At 40.5% G+C, this 20,719-nt stretch overlaps 1 protein-coding gene across 1 annotated transcript in view; it reads left to right on the plus strand.

Annotated features, from left to right (window-relative positions):
• The window catches only part of ITK (IL2 inducible T cell kinase), a 63,658-nt gene that overhangs the window by 18,461 nt on the left and 24,478 nt on the right, over positions 1-20,719 (plus strand). The window contains exons 2-7 of the mRNA XM_081826239.1: positions 2,840-2,944; positions 5,029-5,110; positions 6,829-6,957; positions 10,201-10,241; positions 13,132-13,283; positions 17,049-17,114. Of these exons, the coding sequence (XP_081682365.1) occupies positions 2,840-2,944; positions 5,029-5,110; positions 6,829-6,957; positions 10,201-10,241; positions 13,132-13,283; positions 17,049-17,114 (575 nt within the window). The remainder of the gene's footprint in view (positions 1-2,839; positions 2,945-5,028; positions 5,111-6,828; positions 6,958-10,200; positions 10,242-13,131; positions 13,284-17,048; positions 17,115-20,719) is intronic.

Below are 20,719 nucleotides of genomic sequence, written 5' to 3' on the forward strand. Positions count from 1 at the left end.
TTTCTCATAGGCCCTCTCCCCAGACAGGCCTGCCCTATCCACAAGTTGGTCACATCAACCTGCTCTATTCTCTGTATGGCACTTGTTTATATTGTCTGCCCTCTCAACAAGACTGTGAGCTCCATGAGAAGATCTACCATGTTCATCTCTCTATTTCTTGCTCTCAGAACAGCACTTAGCTTATAGCTGGTCCCCAGTAAGTAGTTCCTGAAGAATTAAATGCATTAGCCTTAAATCTGACTGAGATTGTTTAAACTGTGTTTCAGCGTGGTGCCCTTCATTCATATCATTCTGACTGAGCACCTGTTGTAAGCCTGTCACTATGCCTTAGGAATATGGTGATAGATGTCCTGGCCTCACTCTCAGGGAGAACAGGACTTAGTGGCTTCCAAGGATAAACATGTCTTGCAAACAGAGTTGTCCTATTACTGCCATGAGCCTTTTGTTGCATTTTACTATGTATACTACTAAGGAAATAATGCAACAGAGGTAAAAAAACAAGATAACCTCAAAGCTCAGACTCCCTGTTTACCCACAGTGGCAGAAGGTTGCTGAAAAGGCAGCTCCCTTGTGCTCTTCTGTTTTTAAAAAACATATTAACCATCCTAAAGAACTATGATTATGGGCAGAACCAAGCCATGTATTTCTAGCTGTGGAAGACTCTAAATGAGAAGATATTTTGAGCTCAAAGTATACATGTTTTCAGAGGTTTTTAAGGGAAAACTGACCTTTTAATACATCCTTAGATTACAAAAGCAAGCTGTAGACCACTGTGTGGAGCAGATGATTGTTTTTGTTTGTATATATCCTATAAGTGTGTGTGGGAAGGACAAATGCATTCCAAGTGGTTAACCTTGGCTATCTCAAGGTTGTGGAAAAGGGTGGAATGATATGACACTATAAATGTTTTCGTAACATACTTCCATATTATTTTATTTGTTACAGTGAACATGTATAATTTCTGTACTTTCAAAAATGAATAAAGTAGTTTTTAGAAAGAAAATTTAAAAAGAAACACGACAAGGCATTTTTTCATCTCAGTTCTGGCCCAAGCAAAGGCCAGCAACTAGGCTGGGTTTCAAAAAAATAGGAAGTACAAACTGAGCTCACTTCTGGAGAATTTTATCATATCATGGCTCTCTTACCATAGTTAGGACTTCATTAACCTCTTTAACTGGGAGAGTACTCTTTATTGAGAGCACCTGTTATAAGCCAAGTAATTTGTTTACATATGCCCATTTTATTCTCTAAATAATCTTGCAAAGGCAGGCATTAAATATATCCTCACTTAGTGGATATAAAAATTAAAGTTCAGGGAGGTGAGATGAGTTGCCCAAGGTCACAGAGCTAGTTAGAGGTTGAGCCAACTTTGCAGAGAAGAACTACAAAAACAACTAGAAAACAAGTAATAAGATGGCAATAAGTACACATCTATCAGTAATTACTTAAATGTAAATGGTCTAAATGTGCCAATCAAAAGACATAGGGGGACAAAATGGATAAAAAAAAAAAGCAAGACTCACCTATATGCTGCCTGCAAGAGACTCACTGCAGACCCAAAGATGTATACACACTGAAAGTGAAGGGAGGAAAAAAGGTATTCTATGCAAATGGACACACACACACACACACACACACCTAAATCCAAGCAATACTTGTATCAGTCAAAATGAGACTTTGAAACAAAAATGGTAACAAAAGACAAAGAAGGACACTACATAATGATAAAGGGACCAATACAATGAGAGGATATATAACAATTGTAAATATCTATGCAACCAACATTGGAGCACCTAAATACATAAAGCAGATAGTAACAGACATAAAGGGAGAGATTGATAGTAATACAATAATAGTAGGTGACTTGAATACCCCACTTGTATCAATGGATAGATCATCCAGACAGAAAATCAATAAGGAAACAGAACCCAACTTTGAACCTAGTCCTTTTCAACCTTTTGTCCAATTCACCACCATTTGCTACCTCTTTCTAAAAGATAAGGTGTAATGCAGTATTTTGCAGCTGGTTCCATAGCTGAATTAAACTCTGTTCTCAATGGAAGCCTAATTGTAGGCACTTGTGAAAGGCTTCTGCTCCACAAAAGCTTTCCCCTAACTAGCCCTGCAGCCTGATAGTTAGCAGTAGAATCTATCCCATTGGGTGACATCCCCTGGGATCCATTCTCAAAGTACAAGGACCCTTAGAATTGAGTAACATGTAACATCATTATAGATCATAACCATCATGTGACCATAATATAAATTAATTACCAAGGAAATAAACCTAGCAAATGTCCAAGGAAATGAGACATGAAGCCAGTAAGATGATGGGGGTGTAAAGAAGAGATAGTTATAGAGCAGAGTCAGGAATGTCCTACAGGGGTGTCATTGTGGGACGGTTGATAAATATAAGGGACCTAGAGGAACCAGATGTAGGAAAGAAAGGTGCCACTAAAGGTATATATCACCATCCAGGCCAGGCAATGGGTCGGCACAAAACAGAGAGAACGGGCGCATGGAGTCGGTTTCCATACTGCATTCCCCACCCCAGCTACAAGGCTGCTGTTTGTCAAAAGGTCACTGAGATATAAGACGTCAAGGCTCAATGAGTAAAAATCAGTCACCCCATCAAGAGACAATTCACAGGGCATGTTCTCCCAGGAATCTGCTCAGAATGTCTCTCTGAGGCCCAGAGGGCCAAGAAATAGCTTCTGGATATATGGGGGGGTTAGTTTACAAAGCTAATGGATCTTATCTAGTAGTGGATTTCCATAAGCAACCTGGACAAAAATACTGTCTGCTCTCTTCTTTAAATAGAATATGCTTTTTTTCCCCACAGAAAAAGCGCACATTGAAGGGCTCCATTGAACTCTCCCGAATCAAATGTGTCGAGATTGTGAAAAGTGACATTAGTATCCCATGCCACTATAAATATCCATTTCAGGTAAGTCCACTACACCTGAGGGAACTAGTTCCCATTCCTGGGACAATGGTTGAAATCCTCAGTCATTGTATTAGAAGGTGGGACAGGGACGACTCTGATCTATAGTTAGATCGCAACAAAGCCCGCAACAAAGCTGCTGTGTTCTTTCATTCATTCATTCATTCATTCATTCATTCTATTCAACAAAGCATAAAATCTTGAAAAAGTTTTCATTCCTCATTTCCCTTACTCTCATGTCTTCCCTACCTCAACAAAAATCCCAATTCTCTGCTCCTAGAGGAAGGAAAAAAAACCTATCAATGGCCCCAAACCTAATATTCTTTAAGTACAATTTACTCATGTTTTGAGGCAACAGATTGTAGTACTTGATTACAAATTGTTTGGAAGTTCTGGGACAAAAAGACTCAAATTTTATAATCTCAGAACTAGCTAGAGTTGTGTTATCCAATACAGTAGCCACTAGCCACATGTGGATGTTTAATGTTTAAACTAAACAATATTAAAAATTTCTGAGTCACACTAAGCCACACTGAATGAATGAACATTTCACATGTTCAATAGCTGTGTGTTGGACAGAACAGATAATAAAACATTTCCACCATTGCAGAAAGTCCTACTGGACAGAGCTGGTGGAGGTTATCATTTGTCTTTAGGTCATGACATTGTCCAAATCTTGTCCTCACTCTTGGCATCTATGACTCTGAAGCAGTGGATATCTTCTTGTACCTTCTAGGGTACTGTTCCTCTTCGCCAATTTGAGAGGTAAATATTCCATTTTTAATGTGACACAAAAAAGGAACTCTTTTCTTACTAGAAAGTTGACCTCCATGAGTTGAAATTTTTAGTAATGAAAGTAAAATGAATAACATGTATTTTCCTGTCATTAAAATTCCAATTAGGGGCGCCTGAGTGGTTCAGTCAATTAAGCGTCTGCATTCGGCTCAGGTCATGATCCCAGGGCCCTGGGATCGAGCCCCGCATCAGGCTCACTGCTCAGTGGAGAGCCTGCTTCTCCCTCTCCTTCTGCCTGCCACTCTATCTGTGCTCTCTCTCTATCTCTCTGTCAAATAAATAAATAAAATCTTTAAAAAAAATTCCAATTAAAAATGAGTACATTAGGGGACGCTGGGTGGCTCAGTTGGTTAAATGTCTGCCTTTGGCTCAGGTCATGATCTCGGGGTCCTAGGGTAGAGCCCCACGTTGGGCTCCCTGCTCAGTGGGGAGTCTGCTTGTCCCTCTCCCTCTGCCCGCCCCCGTCCCCGCTCATGCTCACTCTCTTGCGTGCTCTCTCTCTCTCAAATAAATAAATAAAATCTTAAAAAAAAATGAGCACATTAAAAGGGAACCTGGGTGGCTCAGTTGGTTAAGCATTCGACTCTTGATCTCAGCTCAGGTCTCGATCTCAGGGTTGTAAGTTCAAGCCCTGCACTGGGCTCCACACTGGGCATGGAGCCTACTTAAAAACAAACAAAAAAAACAAACAAAAAAACAGAGTACATGGAAAAAAAACTGGTAAAATTCAAAGAAGATCTGTACTTTAGTTAGTAGTGTTGGACCAATGCCAGTTTCCTGGTTTTGAAACTGTACTGTGGTTATGTAATAAGATGTTATCATTAAGGAGAGGTGGGTGAAAAGAACACAGGAACTCTGTACTATTTATGGAACCACTGGAGTGTCTTATATTATTTCAAAATAAGTTTTTAAAATCTCAATTATACATTTTTCATCTAATTTTTTACTCTTTCATATGCCAGAAAGATTTTTTTAATCACATAAAAGTTAATATGAGAAATAAATATGCTGTCACATGGAGAGGTTTTTGTCCCGCTGTTTTAATTTAGCAATGGCTTACTAATAACATGGAATCTCAGACAAATAGTCTGAGCTGTGGAAATACACCCTGTGTCTGCAGAGCATTCAAATATCTGGATAAAAAGGACACTGATCTCCTAATCACCCAGATGTTTGCCTTTAAGTAATAAACACCTGAGGCCCCACTCTCGGCTCCCTACGCCAGATGGGCCTGCTCTCAGTCATCCACCTCTGGGCGCACGGCTCACCTTGGACTCTGTGTGTATCTCCAGGTTGTGCATGACAACTACCTCCTGTATGTGTTTGCTCCAGACCGTGAGAGCCGGCAGCGCTGGGTTCTGGCCCTTAAAGAAGGTAATGACTCTCCTTGCCAATGGCTCCCTGAGATCCCTTGATCCTCTAGTGGGCTTGGGGTTCACAGTAAGATAAAGGGCAGCGGGTGGTCAAATACTTCTTGCTTTTGGTGGCCGTGTTGATTCCAGCTTTTCACCCTGGGCCCAAGGGGCAACAATCAGTACAGTGTAAGTTCAGCCAAATCCAGCCTACCACCTGTTTTCATAAGGCTCTGAGCTAAGGATTGTCTTTGTATTTTTAAATGGTCCTATTTTAAAGGATTAGAGAAGTACCTCCATAACATATCGATTTTGCCTGCTGGTGAGCAAAACCTAAAATATTTACTATCTGGCCCTTTCAGAAAAAGTTTGCCCACTCCTGGTCTAGTGTGAAGAATAAGAGGATGGGCCCTCGAGTTAGATGACCTGAGTTTGAATCCTGACTCTGCTACTTACTAGCCGTGTGTGCGAAGGGCAACGTCCTCAGCTGCTCTGTGCTTCAGTTTCCCCATCTATAAAAAAGGAAAGAAGGAGGGAACGATAATAATAGTACCTGCCTCCAGGACTGCTGTGAGGAAAGCCCTTGGAACTAGCCTGGCCCAGAGTCGGCACCCGATAAATGTTAGCTAGCTTTAAAGGTTTTCAGATCAGCAGGAAGGGTATTTCTTAGGCTTGCCTCCCTGACAGCATCATTAGAAGCAGCACAGTGTTTGGGTATACGTGAGAGGTGCAGCCAGGCTGCTAAGGTGAAAATCCCAGCTCTGCCAATTATTAGTCTGTGACCTGGGGCAAGTTCCTCGACCTTCCAGGGTCTCCATTTCCTTAGCTATAAATTCTGACTAATAACAATCGGTCACGCGGTTATTGTGAGAATTAAACGTGTTAAGACATGTCAGACACTTAGAACCATACCCAAAGAAAGCACTCAATCGGTGGTACTGTTATTTTGCCCAAAGCAAACCCAGTTTATAGGAGAACTGGGTTCAGATATTAATCTGTCTCTAAGTAGCTATAAGGATGAAGAGTAAGTAAACCATTTAGAATCTTGGGAGCCATGATGCCTTTACCTGAAAAATGAGAATAAAAATACAGTTCTTATCTTCTTCCAAGGTCGTTGTCTCAAAGAGGGTATGAACGGGCCAATGCTGGGTAAGCTGGAAAATGCTCTCAAGTCATGGAGCTCGGTATAAACATTAAAGTAAAAAGTTATCAAAAGGGCTCCAACTGTGTCCATTGGCTATTCTCCCTCTGCATAGGGCTTTACTCATAGGATGTTAGAGCTGGAAGGAACATTTGAGATGGCTTGTCTAGATCTCCACTTCTTATACTTCTTTTCTTCAGCAGGAGAACCTTTTTTTTATTTTCCTACCAAAATCTCACTTTAAAGCCACAAATCTAGAATGGATAAAAGCAAAATTCCTGTGGTTGAAGGTGGGAGAGATGAAGGGGCTGGAATCCCTCCCACTCAGTCTTCCCAGTGCCCCTTGGGCGCTTTTGTGGGGCCCACTGATCCAGTCTAGGATCAGAGGGTGTGTTGAGGCTCAGATGAGGGTGTTGTCCAACCTAGGGACATACAATTAACGCAAGGCCAGACAAGAACCCAGATCTGGTAATGCCTAAATCCAACATGTACTATTCACTCAAGCTTATGCAGGGTCCAATCTCAGGGAATTGTGAAGTTGGTAGCCCTTGATAGACTGACCTGAAAATAACTCTTCTACTGGTGCTAATCTCTTTCAGAAACAAGGAATAATAACAGTTTGGTGCCCATGTATCATCCTAATTTCTGGATGGATGGGAGATGGAGGTGCTGTGCTCAGCTGGAGAAGCTTGCAGTGGGCTGTGCCCAGTACGATCCAACAAAGAATGGTAAGAGACTGGGAATTCCCCTTTCTTCTTTGCAAAATGACTGACCTCTCTAATTGTAGGAAGTAAAAGCTCACATCTTCCCATCATCAGGGGTGTCATGGATTGAATACAAAATTTTGCATTTTTAGAACTTTCAGAAGGAAATCATCTGCCTCTACTACTTGCCTGTTGATGTTTTTCATCTCAAACCTTATGCCTTTGTAGCTCCTTGCTACTAAAAGTGTCATCCTTGGACCTGTACTGTCAACATCACCTGCGAGCTAGTTAGAAATATAAATTCTCCGGCCCCATCCCAGGTCTGCTGCCCTATCAAAATTTGCATTTTAACAAATTTCCTGGAGATTCGTGTGCATGGTAAAGTTTGGGAAGCACGGCCATAACCTTCAAGTTAGAAAATGTAAATGGCATGGTCGACTTAAGTCTTAAGTTGTAGAGGCAGACTTAGAGATCCATAACATCATTTATTTATTACAGTGGTGTCACATCACACATATATTTAATTCCAGTAGCTCAACTTTATCCTCTTGGAGGGGAAGAAAGCAAAACCAAAAACTGTTTATTGTACTCTGTGGCTTCTCTCTGCCTCCCCTTCAAACTCGCCATCAATCTCTATAATCTCAGAGAAAAGGAGGTCAGAGCCTAAATGCAAAATGAAAACAAAAGACAGTGTTTCTGGTTCTTGGAGGGCAAAGGCCCCGGAATGCGGGATTGGGGTGCGACCCACTTTTCCCTTCTGTGATTGCTCTGGGACCTGAACCTTCAATGAAGTGCAACTTCACTTGCATGCACTTTTACACATGGTGAGCTCCCATTCCCCACAGTCGTCTGGGGGAGATGGTGTGAGGTCACGGAAACAGGAGACCTTGAGCAATTGGGTATGCTCAAGGTCACACAGTGAGGAAGTGCTCTGCAAAGCCATTGTTGAATAGGAATGATGGATCCTGTGAATTGTTTTGCTTCCATTCCCCTCTCCTCTCAACCTCTCTTACCCTAGCCACATTTTTTCATTTGTCAGTTTCTTTTTTGCACTAAAACAGAATACCTCACATTGACAACCCAAGGCGGATGTGCTAAATGTAACACATGTCTGGGTTTTCCGTGGCTTCCTGAGTCACAGCCCCTCTTAGTACCACTTTAAAAACCATTACTTCTCACCCTCCACCTTGGGAGAGAAAGTTTAAGGTTACCAGTCCCCTGGCCCAGAAGAACAATATATACCTGGTTTTAGAAGCGAATGATCTTCTGCATTACCCTATGGACCATATTCACAAAGGCTAGTATTTCATAAAAATGAAACAGAAGGTTTTATGTGGGTGAAATCCACCGTATTAACAAGATGGCATGGGCTTTCACTGGTGCATGAAAGCCCTTTCCAAAGCTAGAGGTCTGCTCTCCAAATTCCTGCCAGCACCTTTGTTGTGGGCCCTTGGACCAATCACTTGGCCATCAAGGGCCCTAATGTCCTCATTGCTCCAATGTTAGGGGAACTTTTAGGGGTCCTACGATGAAACAGTCTCCAAGCCCCTTTCCAGTTCTGGAATTCCTTGAGTCTATGTTTCCATTTTGCAGTTTTCACCATGCGTGTTGCAGCTGACCCTCTTGCTGCATAGTACTTCCCTCCACTGAGTGCTAGACACATGACTGAGGGTGATGAGCATCTGAATGACTCACCATCATGGCACTTGGAGATGGCTGCTCATGCTGAACTGCTCACCCCATGAACCCAGGGCCTAACTACTATACAGTCAGTCTCTTAGTGGTCCTACATTCATGTTTGCAACAATGGGCTTGTGGAAAGCTCTTAACACATCTGCTGGCACTTACTGAGCTCTCAACAAATGGTAATTATGCCCACTAGTCTTTCTTATTTGTAGACAGAGGAATCTGAAGCTGAGATACAGCAGTGTGTGTGTGTATGTCTGGAAAGCAGCGGAGGTGGTTGGGTAAAAATGGACCCTGCTCTACCCAACCCACAGCGACACTCATTTCTGCAACCAGAACTGGCTCTGATGTCATACAAACCAACTGCACCCAGAGGGAGAAGAAAGAAGGGAAAAGCAAGGCTAGAGGAAAAGATATACGTTGCAGAATGTTCAGGGTCGGAAGGGGCCCAAGGCCACACAGCTCATTCCCAGTGGAGCTGGGGAGAGAATGCCAGTCTCCTGGTACTCTGAGTTGAGTGCTAAATAGGATCCATGCTTCCAGTTACGTTTGTTTGCTTCTTCTCTGTTAATCACAAACCCAAGTCAACACCCCACCCTGCCCTGGCTTAAGGAGTTAGCACACGGGCTGGGTTCCCATGTCACTATGTTGGTCTCCTCTTACCGCCTTCCTGAGAGATGCTGTCCCGGTCAGGAAGGGATCAACCTCATACGTGAGTCAATCTCATGCAGAGATGAGGAGCTCACCACCTACTTATGGAGCCTATTCCCATATTATCTCTAATTTTTAAATCATTCTTTGAACTGAGCAGAAGCTGATGTGCGGCCTCCCATGCCACACCTACTCCCAGACATTCAACTTTGGTCTATTGATTCCAGGAATGACCTTTTCAGGGCCTCAAAGGAGAAATACCAAGAGACAGAGGAAGAGACAAAAGGAGGGAGAGAAAGAAGAGAGCAGCAAAGAAGGCATAGAGGAGAGGTGAAGAGAGGGAGCTGTGGAGACATAAACAGATAAACAGAGAGAGAGAGGTGCTAAGGGTGTTGTTTGGAGGAGGTAGCCAGAACACATGCTCAGAAGCATTAAGGTAACTAAAAGTAGATTCCAGCCCTCCCCAAAAATAACACAATGACCCCTCACCTCACCCACCTCCTCCCCAAGCCCATGGCTACCTCAGGAAGCTGAGTCACTGTTACCCTGAGTCACCAATTCCCACTCCAGGGTTTGGCAGGTGGTAGGTGTGTTTGTGGAGGCCTCCCGGCCCACATGGAAGGACACAAGCCTAATGCCTCTGAAGCAACTTTTGGATTAGGCTTTAACGGGGAATACAGAATATTGATTTCTAGAAGTTTCTGGCATCTTCTAGAAAATAAAGTGGGGAACCAACAGGCTAAAAGAGATAAAACACGGGCTCTACAAGGCTGATTTTCGTTTCTCTGTGTCTCGTCAGCTTCTTCTGGCCCTTTTCTTCTGTTGTTCACCTAAGGGCCCCTTTTCTCTGAAAAGCCCTCTGGCTGCTCACCTCCGGTTGGGCACATTCGGTTTCATGCTCATTTTCTTTTTCTGTTTTCCTCGTTTCAGCTTCAAAGAAGCCTCTTCCTCCTACTCCTGAAGACAACAGGGTAAGTAAGGGCTCGAGCTCTGGGCACGGTGGACACCCATCACTGCAGCTACCTGACTGGCATGTCCCCTTTGCACTTTCCCCATCTGCCCAGATTTTTCAGATCCTTGGCAAATGCAGCAGGTTATAGTAATTCAGTTGAAATGAACACACTGGGTCTCTTGAACCTGAACTGTCTCATGGGTCTGTTTACATAAAAGGACTGCTCAGCTGCTAAGTCCTCAGTTTACTTTATTCATTCAACAAAAACTTATTGATAACAAACTGTGTATCCAGCCACCTGACCACTTTGGGGTATAATGACAGCTATCTATATAAAATAGTGTATTGTGGCACCTGGTTGGTTCAGATGGTTAAGCGTTTGCCTTCAGCTCAGGTTATGATCTCAGAAGCATTGTACGACAATGAAGCATCAGTACGACAATGGGACAAGCCTGGGACAAGTTGGGCTCCCTGCTCAGTGGGGAGTCTGCTTATCCCTCTCCCTCAGCCCACTCATGCTCTCTCTCTCTCTTTCTCAAATGAATAAATAAAATCTTTAAAAGGATAAGCCTGGGATAAGTCGGGCTCCCTGCTCAGTGGGGAGTCTGCTTGTCCCTCTCCCTCTGCCCACTCATGCTCTCTCTCTCTCTCTTTTTCAAATGAATAAATAATATCTTTTTTAAAAATAAAATAAAATTGTATAGTTACTCCACACCTCACTTTTGATATTATTTTATATTTTTCAAAGTACTTCCACACTTTTACTATTTCAAAGATATACATATATATACATCTTTATATATTAAATATATATACACATATATATGAATGTACCTCCTTTCCTCATTGTCTGTTCTAGCCACTTCAGAGGGTTATAGTTTTATTCACATTTTAAAGCTTGGGAAATCAAGTCCCAAGAGAGATTTTGAGTCTTTTCCAAGGCCATTCAACAGCTTAGTAGTTAAGCTAGTAGGCAGCAGAGCTTCTGGAGTGGTGGTCTTTAACTCAAGTGGTGGTTCTCAAAGTGTGGTCCCTGGACGAGCAGTATCAGCATCACTTGGGAGCTGGTTAGAAATGCAATGTAAATTCTCAGGCCCCACCCCAGACCTACTGTATTCATAACTCTGGAAGAGGGTCTCAGCAATCTGCATTTTAATAAACCTCTAGGTGATTCTGGAGCACACTGAAGTAGGGAGAAAGACTGATCTAATATACTGACTTATAAGATTTAGGTGATACCAAGCCATCTCTGGGGAAGTCACCTCTGGCTTGCAGATGGTTTCCCCCATAGTCCCAACTATATAGGGTAGAGGTAGGATCTAGGCTCAGAGTATTATTATACATTATTATTATAAGCAGGTTTCTCACCACATGAATGTTTAATAGGACGTTCAAAAGTTGTACAGGATGTGGGATACTGCCGAGATTTTTTGCATTCTTGGTCCTCTCCCATTAAATGCTAGCAGCACACCTAAACCTTTCTGACGTTCAAAACATCCCCATAGATGTCCAAGATGCTCCCTATGGAAAGCTACCACCATGGTTTGAGAACCTTGCTCTTAGCTTTCTTTTCATAGGGATTGATCAATTAGTTGGGCCTATAATGGGATGAATACCATGATGTCATAGCCCTCTGCAATCTTCAGGTGCCCTTGAATATAAATCCTTCCTCCATTAGCTCTTGGGGTGAAAGCCTCAGTCCCATTGACTCTTATCTGCAGTACTCCAATACACCATCTCATGAGCTCCACCAATATCTAGACTTCAAATCCTAAACTGGGCTCAGCTGGGATGACATACTACTTCAGTATGACAAGCTTTTCTTTCTAGATCTCCAGGATTTTTATACCACCAAATGCTTCAATGTGCTCATAGAAACTTTGGCTTCTCGGGGCACCTGGGTGGCTCAGTCATTAAGCATCTGCCTTCGGCTCAGGTCATGGTCCCAGGGTCCTGGGTTCAAACCCCACATCGGGCACCTTGTTCAGTGGGAAGCCTGCTTCTCCCTCTCCCACTCACCCTGCTTATGTTCCCTCTCTTGCTGTGTCTCTCTCTGTCAAATAAATAAAATCTTTAAAAAAAGAAAAAGAAAAAGAAAGAAACTGGCTTCTCAACACCAAATCTCATCTCCACCAGTAATCTCAATCTCTTCCATATTTACTGTCTCACAAAATCTGCCAAACTGTAGCAAGTGTGCCCTTCCTGAACTTCCACAATTGTTTGCTTTATCATCTCTTCTTCATGTCTTCAACATATCATCCTTAAAAAAGTACTGAGAAGTAGATTTAGGCAAGAGAGCCCCTAAGAGGAAGAAGGAAGTCCATGTGCTATCGTAGAGAGAGCATTAAGATTAATTCAAGGGTTAAGCTTAGCCATATCTATTTCCCCATCTGGGGCTCTGTTTCCCCATTCTAAACAGAAGAATGGATTGAATGATCTCTCAGAGGCATTCCAGCTCCAGGAGTCTATGATCCTATGGATCTGGACAAAGCTGCAAGTCAAATCAGAAAAGCATGTACTGAATAACTTAGCCGTGACTGCATCACTTTCATCGAGAATATGATGCTGCCAGTAGAGAGGCTGCAACATGTGACCAACAGACTTTTATGAAAAGCATGTAGCTGCTTGGAATTCACTGTGGTCAAAATTCAGCACACAGAATGAGAGGGGCAAAGAATTCCAGGTACTGATTGTCTCTGTGTCATATTCAGCACTACAGTCTTAAGTCATAAAGAAAGCCAACTAGAGAAGGCAGGTGGTTTCAGCAAATACCCAATGGATTGTAGGAACTGGTGTATTGACCTGGCATAGAACCAGGAGCAAGTTACAATTTAGGGACTTGTTGACCTTGTTCTGCAGTTTACCTCCTTTCTATGTCATCGCTTGGTTTTGTTTTCTACCTCCTCCAGCAATCACTTCGGGAACATGAAGAAACCATTGTCATTGCCTTGTATGACTACCAAACAAACGATCCACAGGAGCTCATGCTACAACGCAATGAGGAGTACTACCTGCTGGACAGTTCCGAGATTCACTGGTGGAGAGTACAGGACAGGAATGGGTAAGGCATCTTTGTGGTTGCTGTCCCAGGGCTTGAGGGTAGGTGAGAATAGAGAAAACACTGGAATGATTTGTCCTGCCTCCATCAGCATGACCATTGTGCTGAGTTAGGAGAGGAGAGCAGAGGTAAAAGAAAGAGGAAGGCAGAAGTGGTTGAGGGGATCTTTCCACTTCTCAGAAGTGGTGGAGGTGGTCACTTGCTATGCTCACTCCCCAACAAGCACTCCCAGCCCCCAAGCCCATCTAAAAATTCCCTGGGTTTTTTCACTAACATCCATAGAGTAGGAGATGGGCAGCTTGTTCTACAAGGAAGCACTATTGTTCTTGAGTGTTTAGATGAGACTGAAGGCACATCCCATTGTGAGGTGTCTATTTTCAGTGAAAAGAAAAAGCATGTGGAAATGGTACAGATTAGTGGTTATATTAAGAAGCATCAGGAAGAAGATACTAAAGACTTAGCTACACTACCAGTCTTTGAACTAGCCATCTACATGATTCAGGGAGAAAGTTGAGTTGTGCTAATACCAGTTGCCCACTATGGGAGTTCTGAATGAAAAAAAAAAAATCTTATGAGCCCTTCTCTGATCTGAAATACAACAAAATTACTTTTGTTAACTTTCAGAATGCTCTGGGATATATATGACTTAGATACTAGTACTTAATTTTAAGGCATCAGATTCATATTGTTTTATAAGGTTTTAGTTTTTCCTTTTAATATGTCAGAGGTATTTACCCAAGTCCTGGAATATTCTCCAGAATATGATTTCAATGATTGCATAAATCTAACACAAAAGTATACCATAACTGAGCAATTCCCTTGCTGGGTGCTCAGGTTATTTCCAATATATTGCAGATATTAACAACACTGCAATGAACATCCTTGTATACTAATATTACAGGTTTATACATTTTTAAAGCATGAGGTTATTACTGATTTAAAAATATAAAAAAGAAAAAGAAAAGACTCCATCACTGCAGTGTTGGATGGCCTAAATCGATGTTTTATTTAAAAAAAATAAAAATCCAACCTCCATTTGTCCCCGTATCAATTCCAAAAGTAATCACTATTAACACTTTCTTATGTATCCCAAACAAAAAATTTATACATACGCAAATGAATCCTTTCTTTTTCATTCACACAAAGGTGATTCATTCTGCTCTTCACCTTGCATTTGACCTTTAGTAATATATCTTGGAGATCTTTTCATATCAGTGATACAAATTTATTTTTTAAATAATTGCATAGTTTTGGAAGGTGTGCTTGTATTATAAATATTTGAATGATCTTAAATGGTAGGATATTTAGTTTCCAAATTGTTTTCTTTGTTATTTTAAACAAAGCCACAATGAAGATCTCGTATTGCTCATGCTCATGTTTCTGGGCAATTTTTTGAAAAAAAATTGCAACATATATAGTTTTAAAAGTATATTTTTCTTTTGAAAAAATATTTATCTCATATTTCTAACTATGGAACTGTTGAGTCAGAGCATGTCTCAATTTAGGTAGATAATTTCCTCAGAAAGGTTGCCAAATTTACATTCCCACTACCCACCAACAGTGTGTGGGAGTGTCAACACTGGGTATCACGAACCTTAAAAAAAAAAAAAAAGCTATTCTGATGAGTAAAAAAAGAGGCACACAAATATCTTTAGGGTTAAGGCTTTACTTTTTACATAGATCAAAACTTGCTTTGTCAAAGCGCCTTCTCTTTAAGTAGCCTTATTGACACCACTACAGGGAGAGTGAGGGAGGGGTGTAAAATATGGTGCATTCAAGGACTGTGGTCTAGGAGTCAGTGTTGCTGGCTAGCTAGGAACAGACCCCAAAGCACCTCATGTGGAACCTCCCTCTCTAGCTGACTCGTGGAGGCAAGTGAGGCCTATCACATCACCTTCTCTTTGCCTATTATAAGGAGTCCCATATCAGAAACAGATTGCCCGGTTCTACAAACACCAGAAGAACTTATTCAGAAATTCACTCCTCCAGTCAACTGACATTTATTTAGCACACCTAATGTGCCAGGAAATTTCTTCTCCTAGGTTTCACTTCCCCAAATGACAGTTTACCCTTTGTTCAGTGGCCTATGGAAATACTCAGCTCTGCACTTCAAAGGCCATCAAAGAGGACACCCTAGAATCTAATTGGTGTTTTGGGAATTTCCCCAGCGTGCTTTGTAATAATGCAGTATCGTGGAAAGTACACAAGATGGGGCGACAGAAGCCTTGGACTTTAGTATCAGCTGCTCTTGTTGTAGGTCTTTGGAAAAATCACTTAAACTTTGGGCATCCATTTCCTTATCTATGAAACACAGATGATAATATCAGCTCCGTCTATCTTACAGGGTTGAGGGAATCAATGAGATGCTAAAAGTGAAAGGAGCTTTGTAAATCCTACATCCACATACAAATGAAGAGAATCACCATTTGTGATAATCATATTATCACATAATGTTATGTGGTTGGCATATTAGAACACAGTTATTCTATTTGAAAGTAAAAATTATATTTGACCTAGTACTGGAATTGCAAACATATGGTGTGGCAAAACCAGACAAAATCAAGTGGATTCCAAAAGACAGATATAAAAGAAATAGCAAATTTTAGAATAACTTGATTTCTATCAATTGGCACAGACTGCCTTGAGCACCATATTAGGGATGATTCTGAAGCAGGGTGTTCAGTTCTCCAAAGGAAGCATGTCATGATTGACTAGCAATGTCAGCCATGGGCACAGGATATGAGACAATCTTCCCATATTTGGCATCCCTTGATTTCTTTACTCCTCAAAACAATTCTGTAAAATAGATTATGCATTCCTCATTAAACACCATCACCAGATTGAAAAATGGCCTTATTATATAAAAATTAAAATATGCTTTATGAAGTAAAGAGCAAGAAACTCTCAGGCATCTTTTTATAGATTGGCAGGGTTGGGAGGAATTTTATGTGGAATCTAGTTTAAGGCCCTCATTTTACAGAGAGGGAGCCAGAGGCCCAGAGAGTAAAAGAGACATTGTTTTCACCTTGTAGTATTAAATGCAATAATGAATGTGAACGTGCTTTGCAAAATACAAGACCACACACAAATGTAAAGTATTTTGATGTGCTGATTAGTCTCCTTATCCATATGTCTTTGTTTATGCACAATTATGTATTCCTGCTCAAAAGAAGCTCCTACCTCTAAATCCAGCGTGACTCTATTCTTTTTTCTCATGTTTTACCATTTGTGTCTGAGGGAGTTCAACTAACAACAACAACATATTAGGGAGGCCTTGAATTAAAAGCTTATAATGCTGACTGGCAGTATCTTTTGGGACCTGTGGTTGGAAAGTGATTTTTTATATTTTAATTATTTTGGGTTCTTGACTATAAAATGGTAGCACTAAAGTGGAAAAAATACTGATTGTCACACCCCAAAGAAAATGTTTCCTTATAGAAAATAGAGACTGAACATTAATCTTTTTTCCACTAGAGGAAATTTCACAATGAGGAGAGCAACAAATAATGCTTTTTGACTGACATAGCCACTTCTTATTTATTATGGTTCACATTTTAGTGGTGAAATCTATTGCCTTTAACAGATGGCGGATTTTTGTTATTTTTAGCGACTCTTTTATTCTAAAACTTTAAAATGTCTTATCATGAATGCCAAATAATGTAAGACTCCCCCATCTTTAAATGACTTTTAACGGATTGAACCACCTCTAAAATGGAGATGTGAAAATTTGTCCTATAATAGTCTAAACATGAATTTCTCTTTTAACAGGCATGAAGGATATGTACCAAGCAGTTATCTGGTGGAAAAATCTCCAAATAGCCTGGAAACTTATGAGTAAGATATTTTCTTTGTTTTCTAAAAATATGGTACTAAGGTCCTCCTTAGATTAGGAATAAATTATTGGTTGATTATAAAAGTACCAGGCATTTTTTTTTTCTTGTGCTTTGATCCCTAAGTAAACAGTAGAGGAACAATTTAAATAGAAGAAGGGGGCCTATGTATGTACTCACCTCCCCTTTTATCAAACAGATGACTCTAAGATATGCACATAGATTGTGGTAAAAGGAAAAGATTCTTCCGGGAATCTTGGTCTTACTTGAGAAGGAAGAAAACAGTATGAATACTGATCAAATACAAACTCACTTAAAACACGCTTTAAGGCAATACTTCCAATACCAAAATAGCAGACAAATAGGTATTAAATATCTGCTTGGCTTGTATTGTTTATTTCAAGTTGTCACTTAGAGAAGAGTTCACATGGATATCATTTTAATGGAACTACTTAATGTTTAATAAAATGCAATTGTAGTGGACAATGTACTCACCATGTACGTATGCTCCCCAGCTCAGCTGCTGGAGGGTCCAGAAACAATAGCCTCATAGCCACCACAACAGCTCTGTGTTCACAGATCTTCCTTTCTAAATATCGCTTCCCACTAAAATAGAGTTCTTGAAAAAACGGCTTGGGGATTCAGAGTCGAGGCAGGGAAAGAACATAATGAACTTGGAACACCTTGCACCAGAAAGTAAAGAAGTACTGCCCCCCAAAATATTTTAATGATGTGGACTTGTGAAAGGGCAAAGAAGCTTAAAATTGTTCCTTCTGGCCAAATATGTGACAATTTGAGTGTCAAAATAAGTAATGACAGTAATGGACTACAGTCCGTTGAGTAAAATAAGAATCGATAACAAGCAGATAGTTTGATAGGTAAGTAAGTAAATAAATAAATAAATGAGAAAGTTCTTTCTTACCATAGAGTGCCAGCTAATGAATGTAGAAGGATGATCACATTTAAAAATCACCATTTGTAACTCAAAGTATCAACTAATTCAGGCAAGAAACATCAATGATGTCTAAACAGACATCCCAAGCCTCCTGATGTGATGCACCGAGAAGGACACAACATTACTTCTGGATATTCCTGCCCAGACATGCATAATCTGAGTTTCATCATGAGGAAATAATAGGCAAATCCATATTCTACAAAATAATTGGCCTGTGCTCTTCAAAAATGTTAATATTATAAAAGACACAAAAGGCTGAGAAATTGTTCCACATTGAAGGAGCTTAAGGAGATGAGTGTTGATTAAATGGACTAGTAATCCTGGATTGGATCTTGAGCCATTAAAAAAAAAAAACAAGGGCACCTGGGTGGTTCAGTCAGTTAAGCGTCTGGCTCTTAATTTCAGCTCAGGTCATGATTTCAGAGTTGTGAGATCAAGCCATGTTTTGGGTTCCATGCTGGGCATAGAACCTGCTTAAGATTCTCTTTCTCCCTCTCCTTTTGCCCCTTCCCCCCACCTCTCTCTCTCTCCCTCTCTAAAAAAAAAAAAAATGACAAAACACATCATTGGGCAACCGATGAAATTTGAATAAAGTCTGAAATTAGATAATAGTATTGCATCAATGTTAAATTTCCTGATTTTGGTAATTGTACCATTTTTATATAGGTATATAAGTATATATTCTATTTCTTAGAAATACATACTGAAGGGGCTCCTGGGTGGCTCAGCCTTTAAGCGTCTGCCTTCAGCTCAGGTCATGATCCCAGGGTCCTGGGATTGAGCTCCCTCTCCCTCTGCCTGCCGCTCCTCCTGCTTGTTCTCTCTCTCTCTGACAAATAAATAAAATCTTAAAAAAAAAAAAAAGAAATACATATTGAAGTACTTAGGAGTAAAAGTCTATTCTCAAATGGTTTGGAAAATATATATATATATTCAGAGGGAATGGTAAAGCAAATATGTAAAATGTCAGAAATTAGTTCATCTGGGTCAAGTGTATATGGGAGTTCTTTAATAGTATTTTATAACTTTTCTATACATTTGAAATTATTTAAAAACGAAAAATGTTTAAGTCCTCTCCAAATGTAAGATACCAGGGTTGAAGAATAGTAGCTAATGAAGACTTCTGTTAACTCATTTGGGCTCTTATTAGTTCAAATGTGGTCAAGTTATTTGTTGCTGAAATTCTAATAGACTCTGTAGTGAAGAGCTACCATTTTCTGAAGAGTCTCTCAACCTGAGACTGGCTTTGATCAAGTTTGTGTGAGTAGCCCCTCCCTCAGCTAACAGAAGAGTCATCAGTTCCAAGAATACTTGAGCTGCAATGAAACATGTAGGAAATATGCTTAAATAAAATCCTTTCATTTTTTTATAGCCAATGCCTTTAGGGAAAAAAATAGGCATTTATTTCAAATGATCATTAGGCTGGGAAGTTTTGTTTTTGCTTTTAATCAGAATCTCATCATTTATGATAGAGGGAACAAACTCAAAATTCCAGCAGAGTATAAAGCACTAGAGAATGGTGGAGCCTGAGGCAAATAAAAAAGTGTATTCCTCCCCCCGAAGGTATTTTAGTTCATAAACAAAACAAAACACTAGACCATATAAGCAAAACAGTCTGTGAGCCCTATTTATTCTACATACTGTCGGTTTGCATTTTCAGATTATGGGATCACAGCTAGAGAATAAAATGACTCACAAGCAAACATCCAGACTTTATATATACTTTTATATACTTATATATATATATAAGTATATATATATATATAAAATACCCAATATGATGATTTTTTATCCTTGAACTTAGTATTGTCTAGTTTCAGGTGACATCTGCATAAGAACTCAAAAATGTACCATCTGGGAGCATAATCATGGTTTGGTACATCCAATGATTGCCTTCAGGTCTCCTGCCCTGATTTGGGGGCATAACCTTGGGCAAGTTTCCTCACCAGGCTGGATCTCAGATCCCTTTCCCTTAAAATGAAGGGTCAGACAAGTTGAAGGAGGAACTCTAGCTGGCATTCCCTCCCCATTCCTGAACTCAGGGTAGACATCACTCTTAGATCGTGACACACTTACCTACTGAGCTCAGGTGCACAGCTTTAGGCAGCTACGACTAATTGACCAGAGCTTGCGCATGAGATGAAGCCTATTTGCCATCCCTCAGCTAGATAAGTTACAAGAGCCCACTGCGGTATAAAGTACCACTCAGTTGCATGATGTTCAAAAGTTCAGGTGGCTCCATTAATTCCCTTATTTGTAGCTACTTTCTAATAGCCACACGAGTTTGATGAGTAATGTTCCTTCCCCACCCGGAACTTCTCTCCTCTGGGGTTTATACTTTCCTAAAACTGATTGTTAACTGATGATCTTTCTAACTCCTCTTATCTAATAAGTAGCCAGGGAAGCCAGGATGTGGCTCAAGTGTTACCAGCAACATTCAAAAACCTCACCTCTAAAAATCACTCATATTCTTCTTACCACTTTTTAGGGTTTTTTTTCACCAGACCCCAAAATTATAAAAATAATATAATCACTTTGCAGAAGATCTTGAAAACCAATCTAAAAGAGGAAAATACTGCAATTGCTTTACAAGCCTAAACTTTCAAATTTGTGATCAGTTTTTATAGCTGTCCTAGCATCATCCTACTCAAAAC

Source organism: Leptonychotes weddellii, chromosome 7 (genome assembly GCF_054177405.1).
Source record: "Leptonychotes weddellii isolate Sample4059 chromosome 7, ASM5417740v2, whole genome shotgun sequence".
Classification (NCBI taxonomy): domain Eukaryota; kingdom Metazoa; phylum Chordata; class Mammalia; order Carnivora; family Phocidae; genus Leptonychotes; species Leptonychotes weddellii.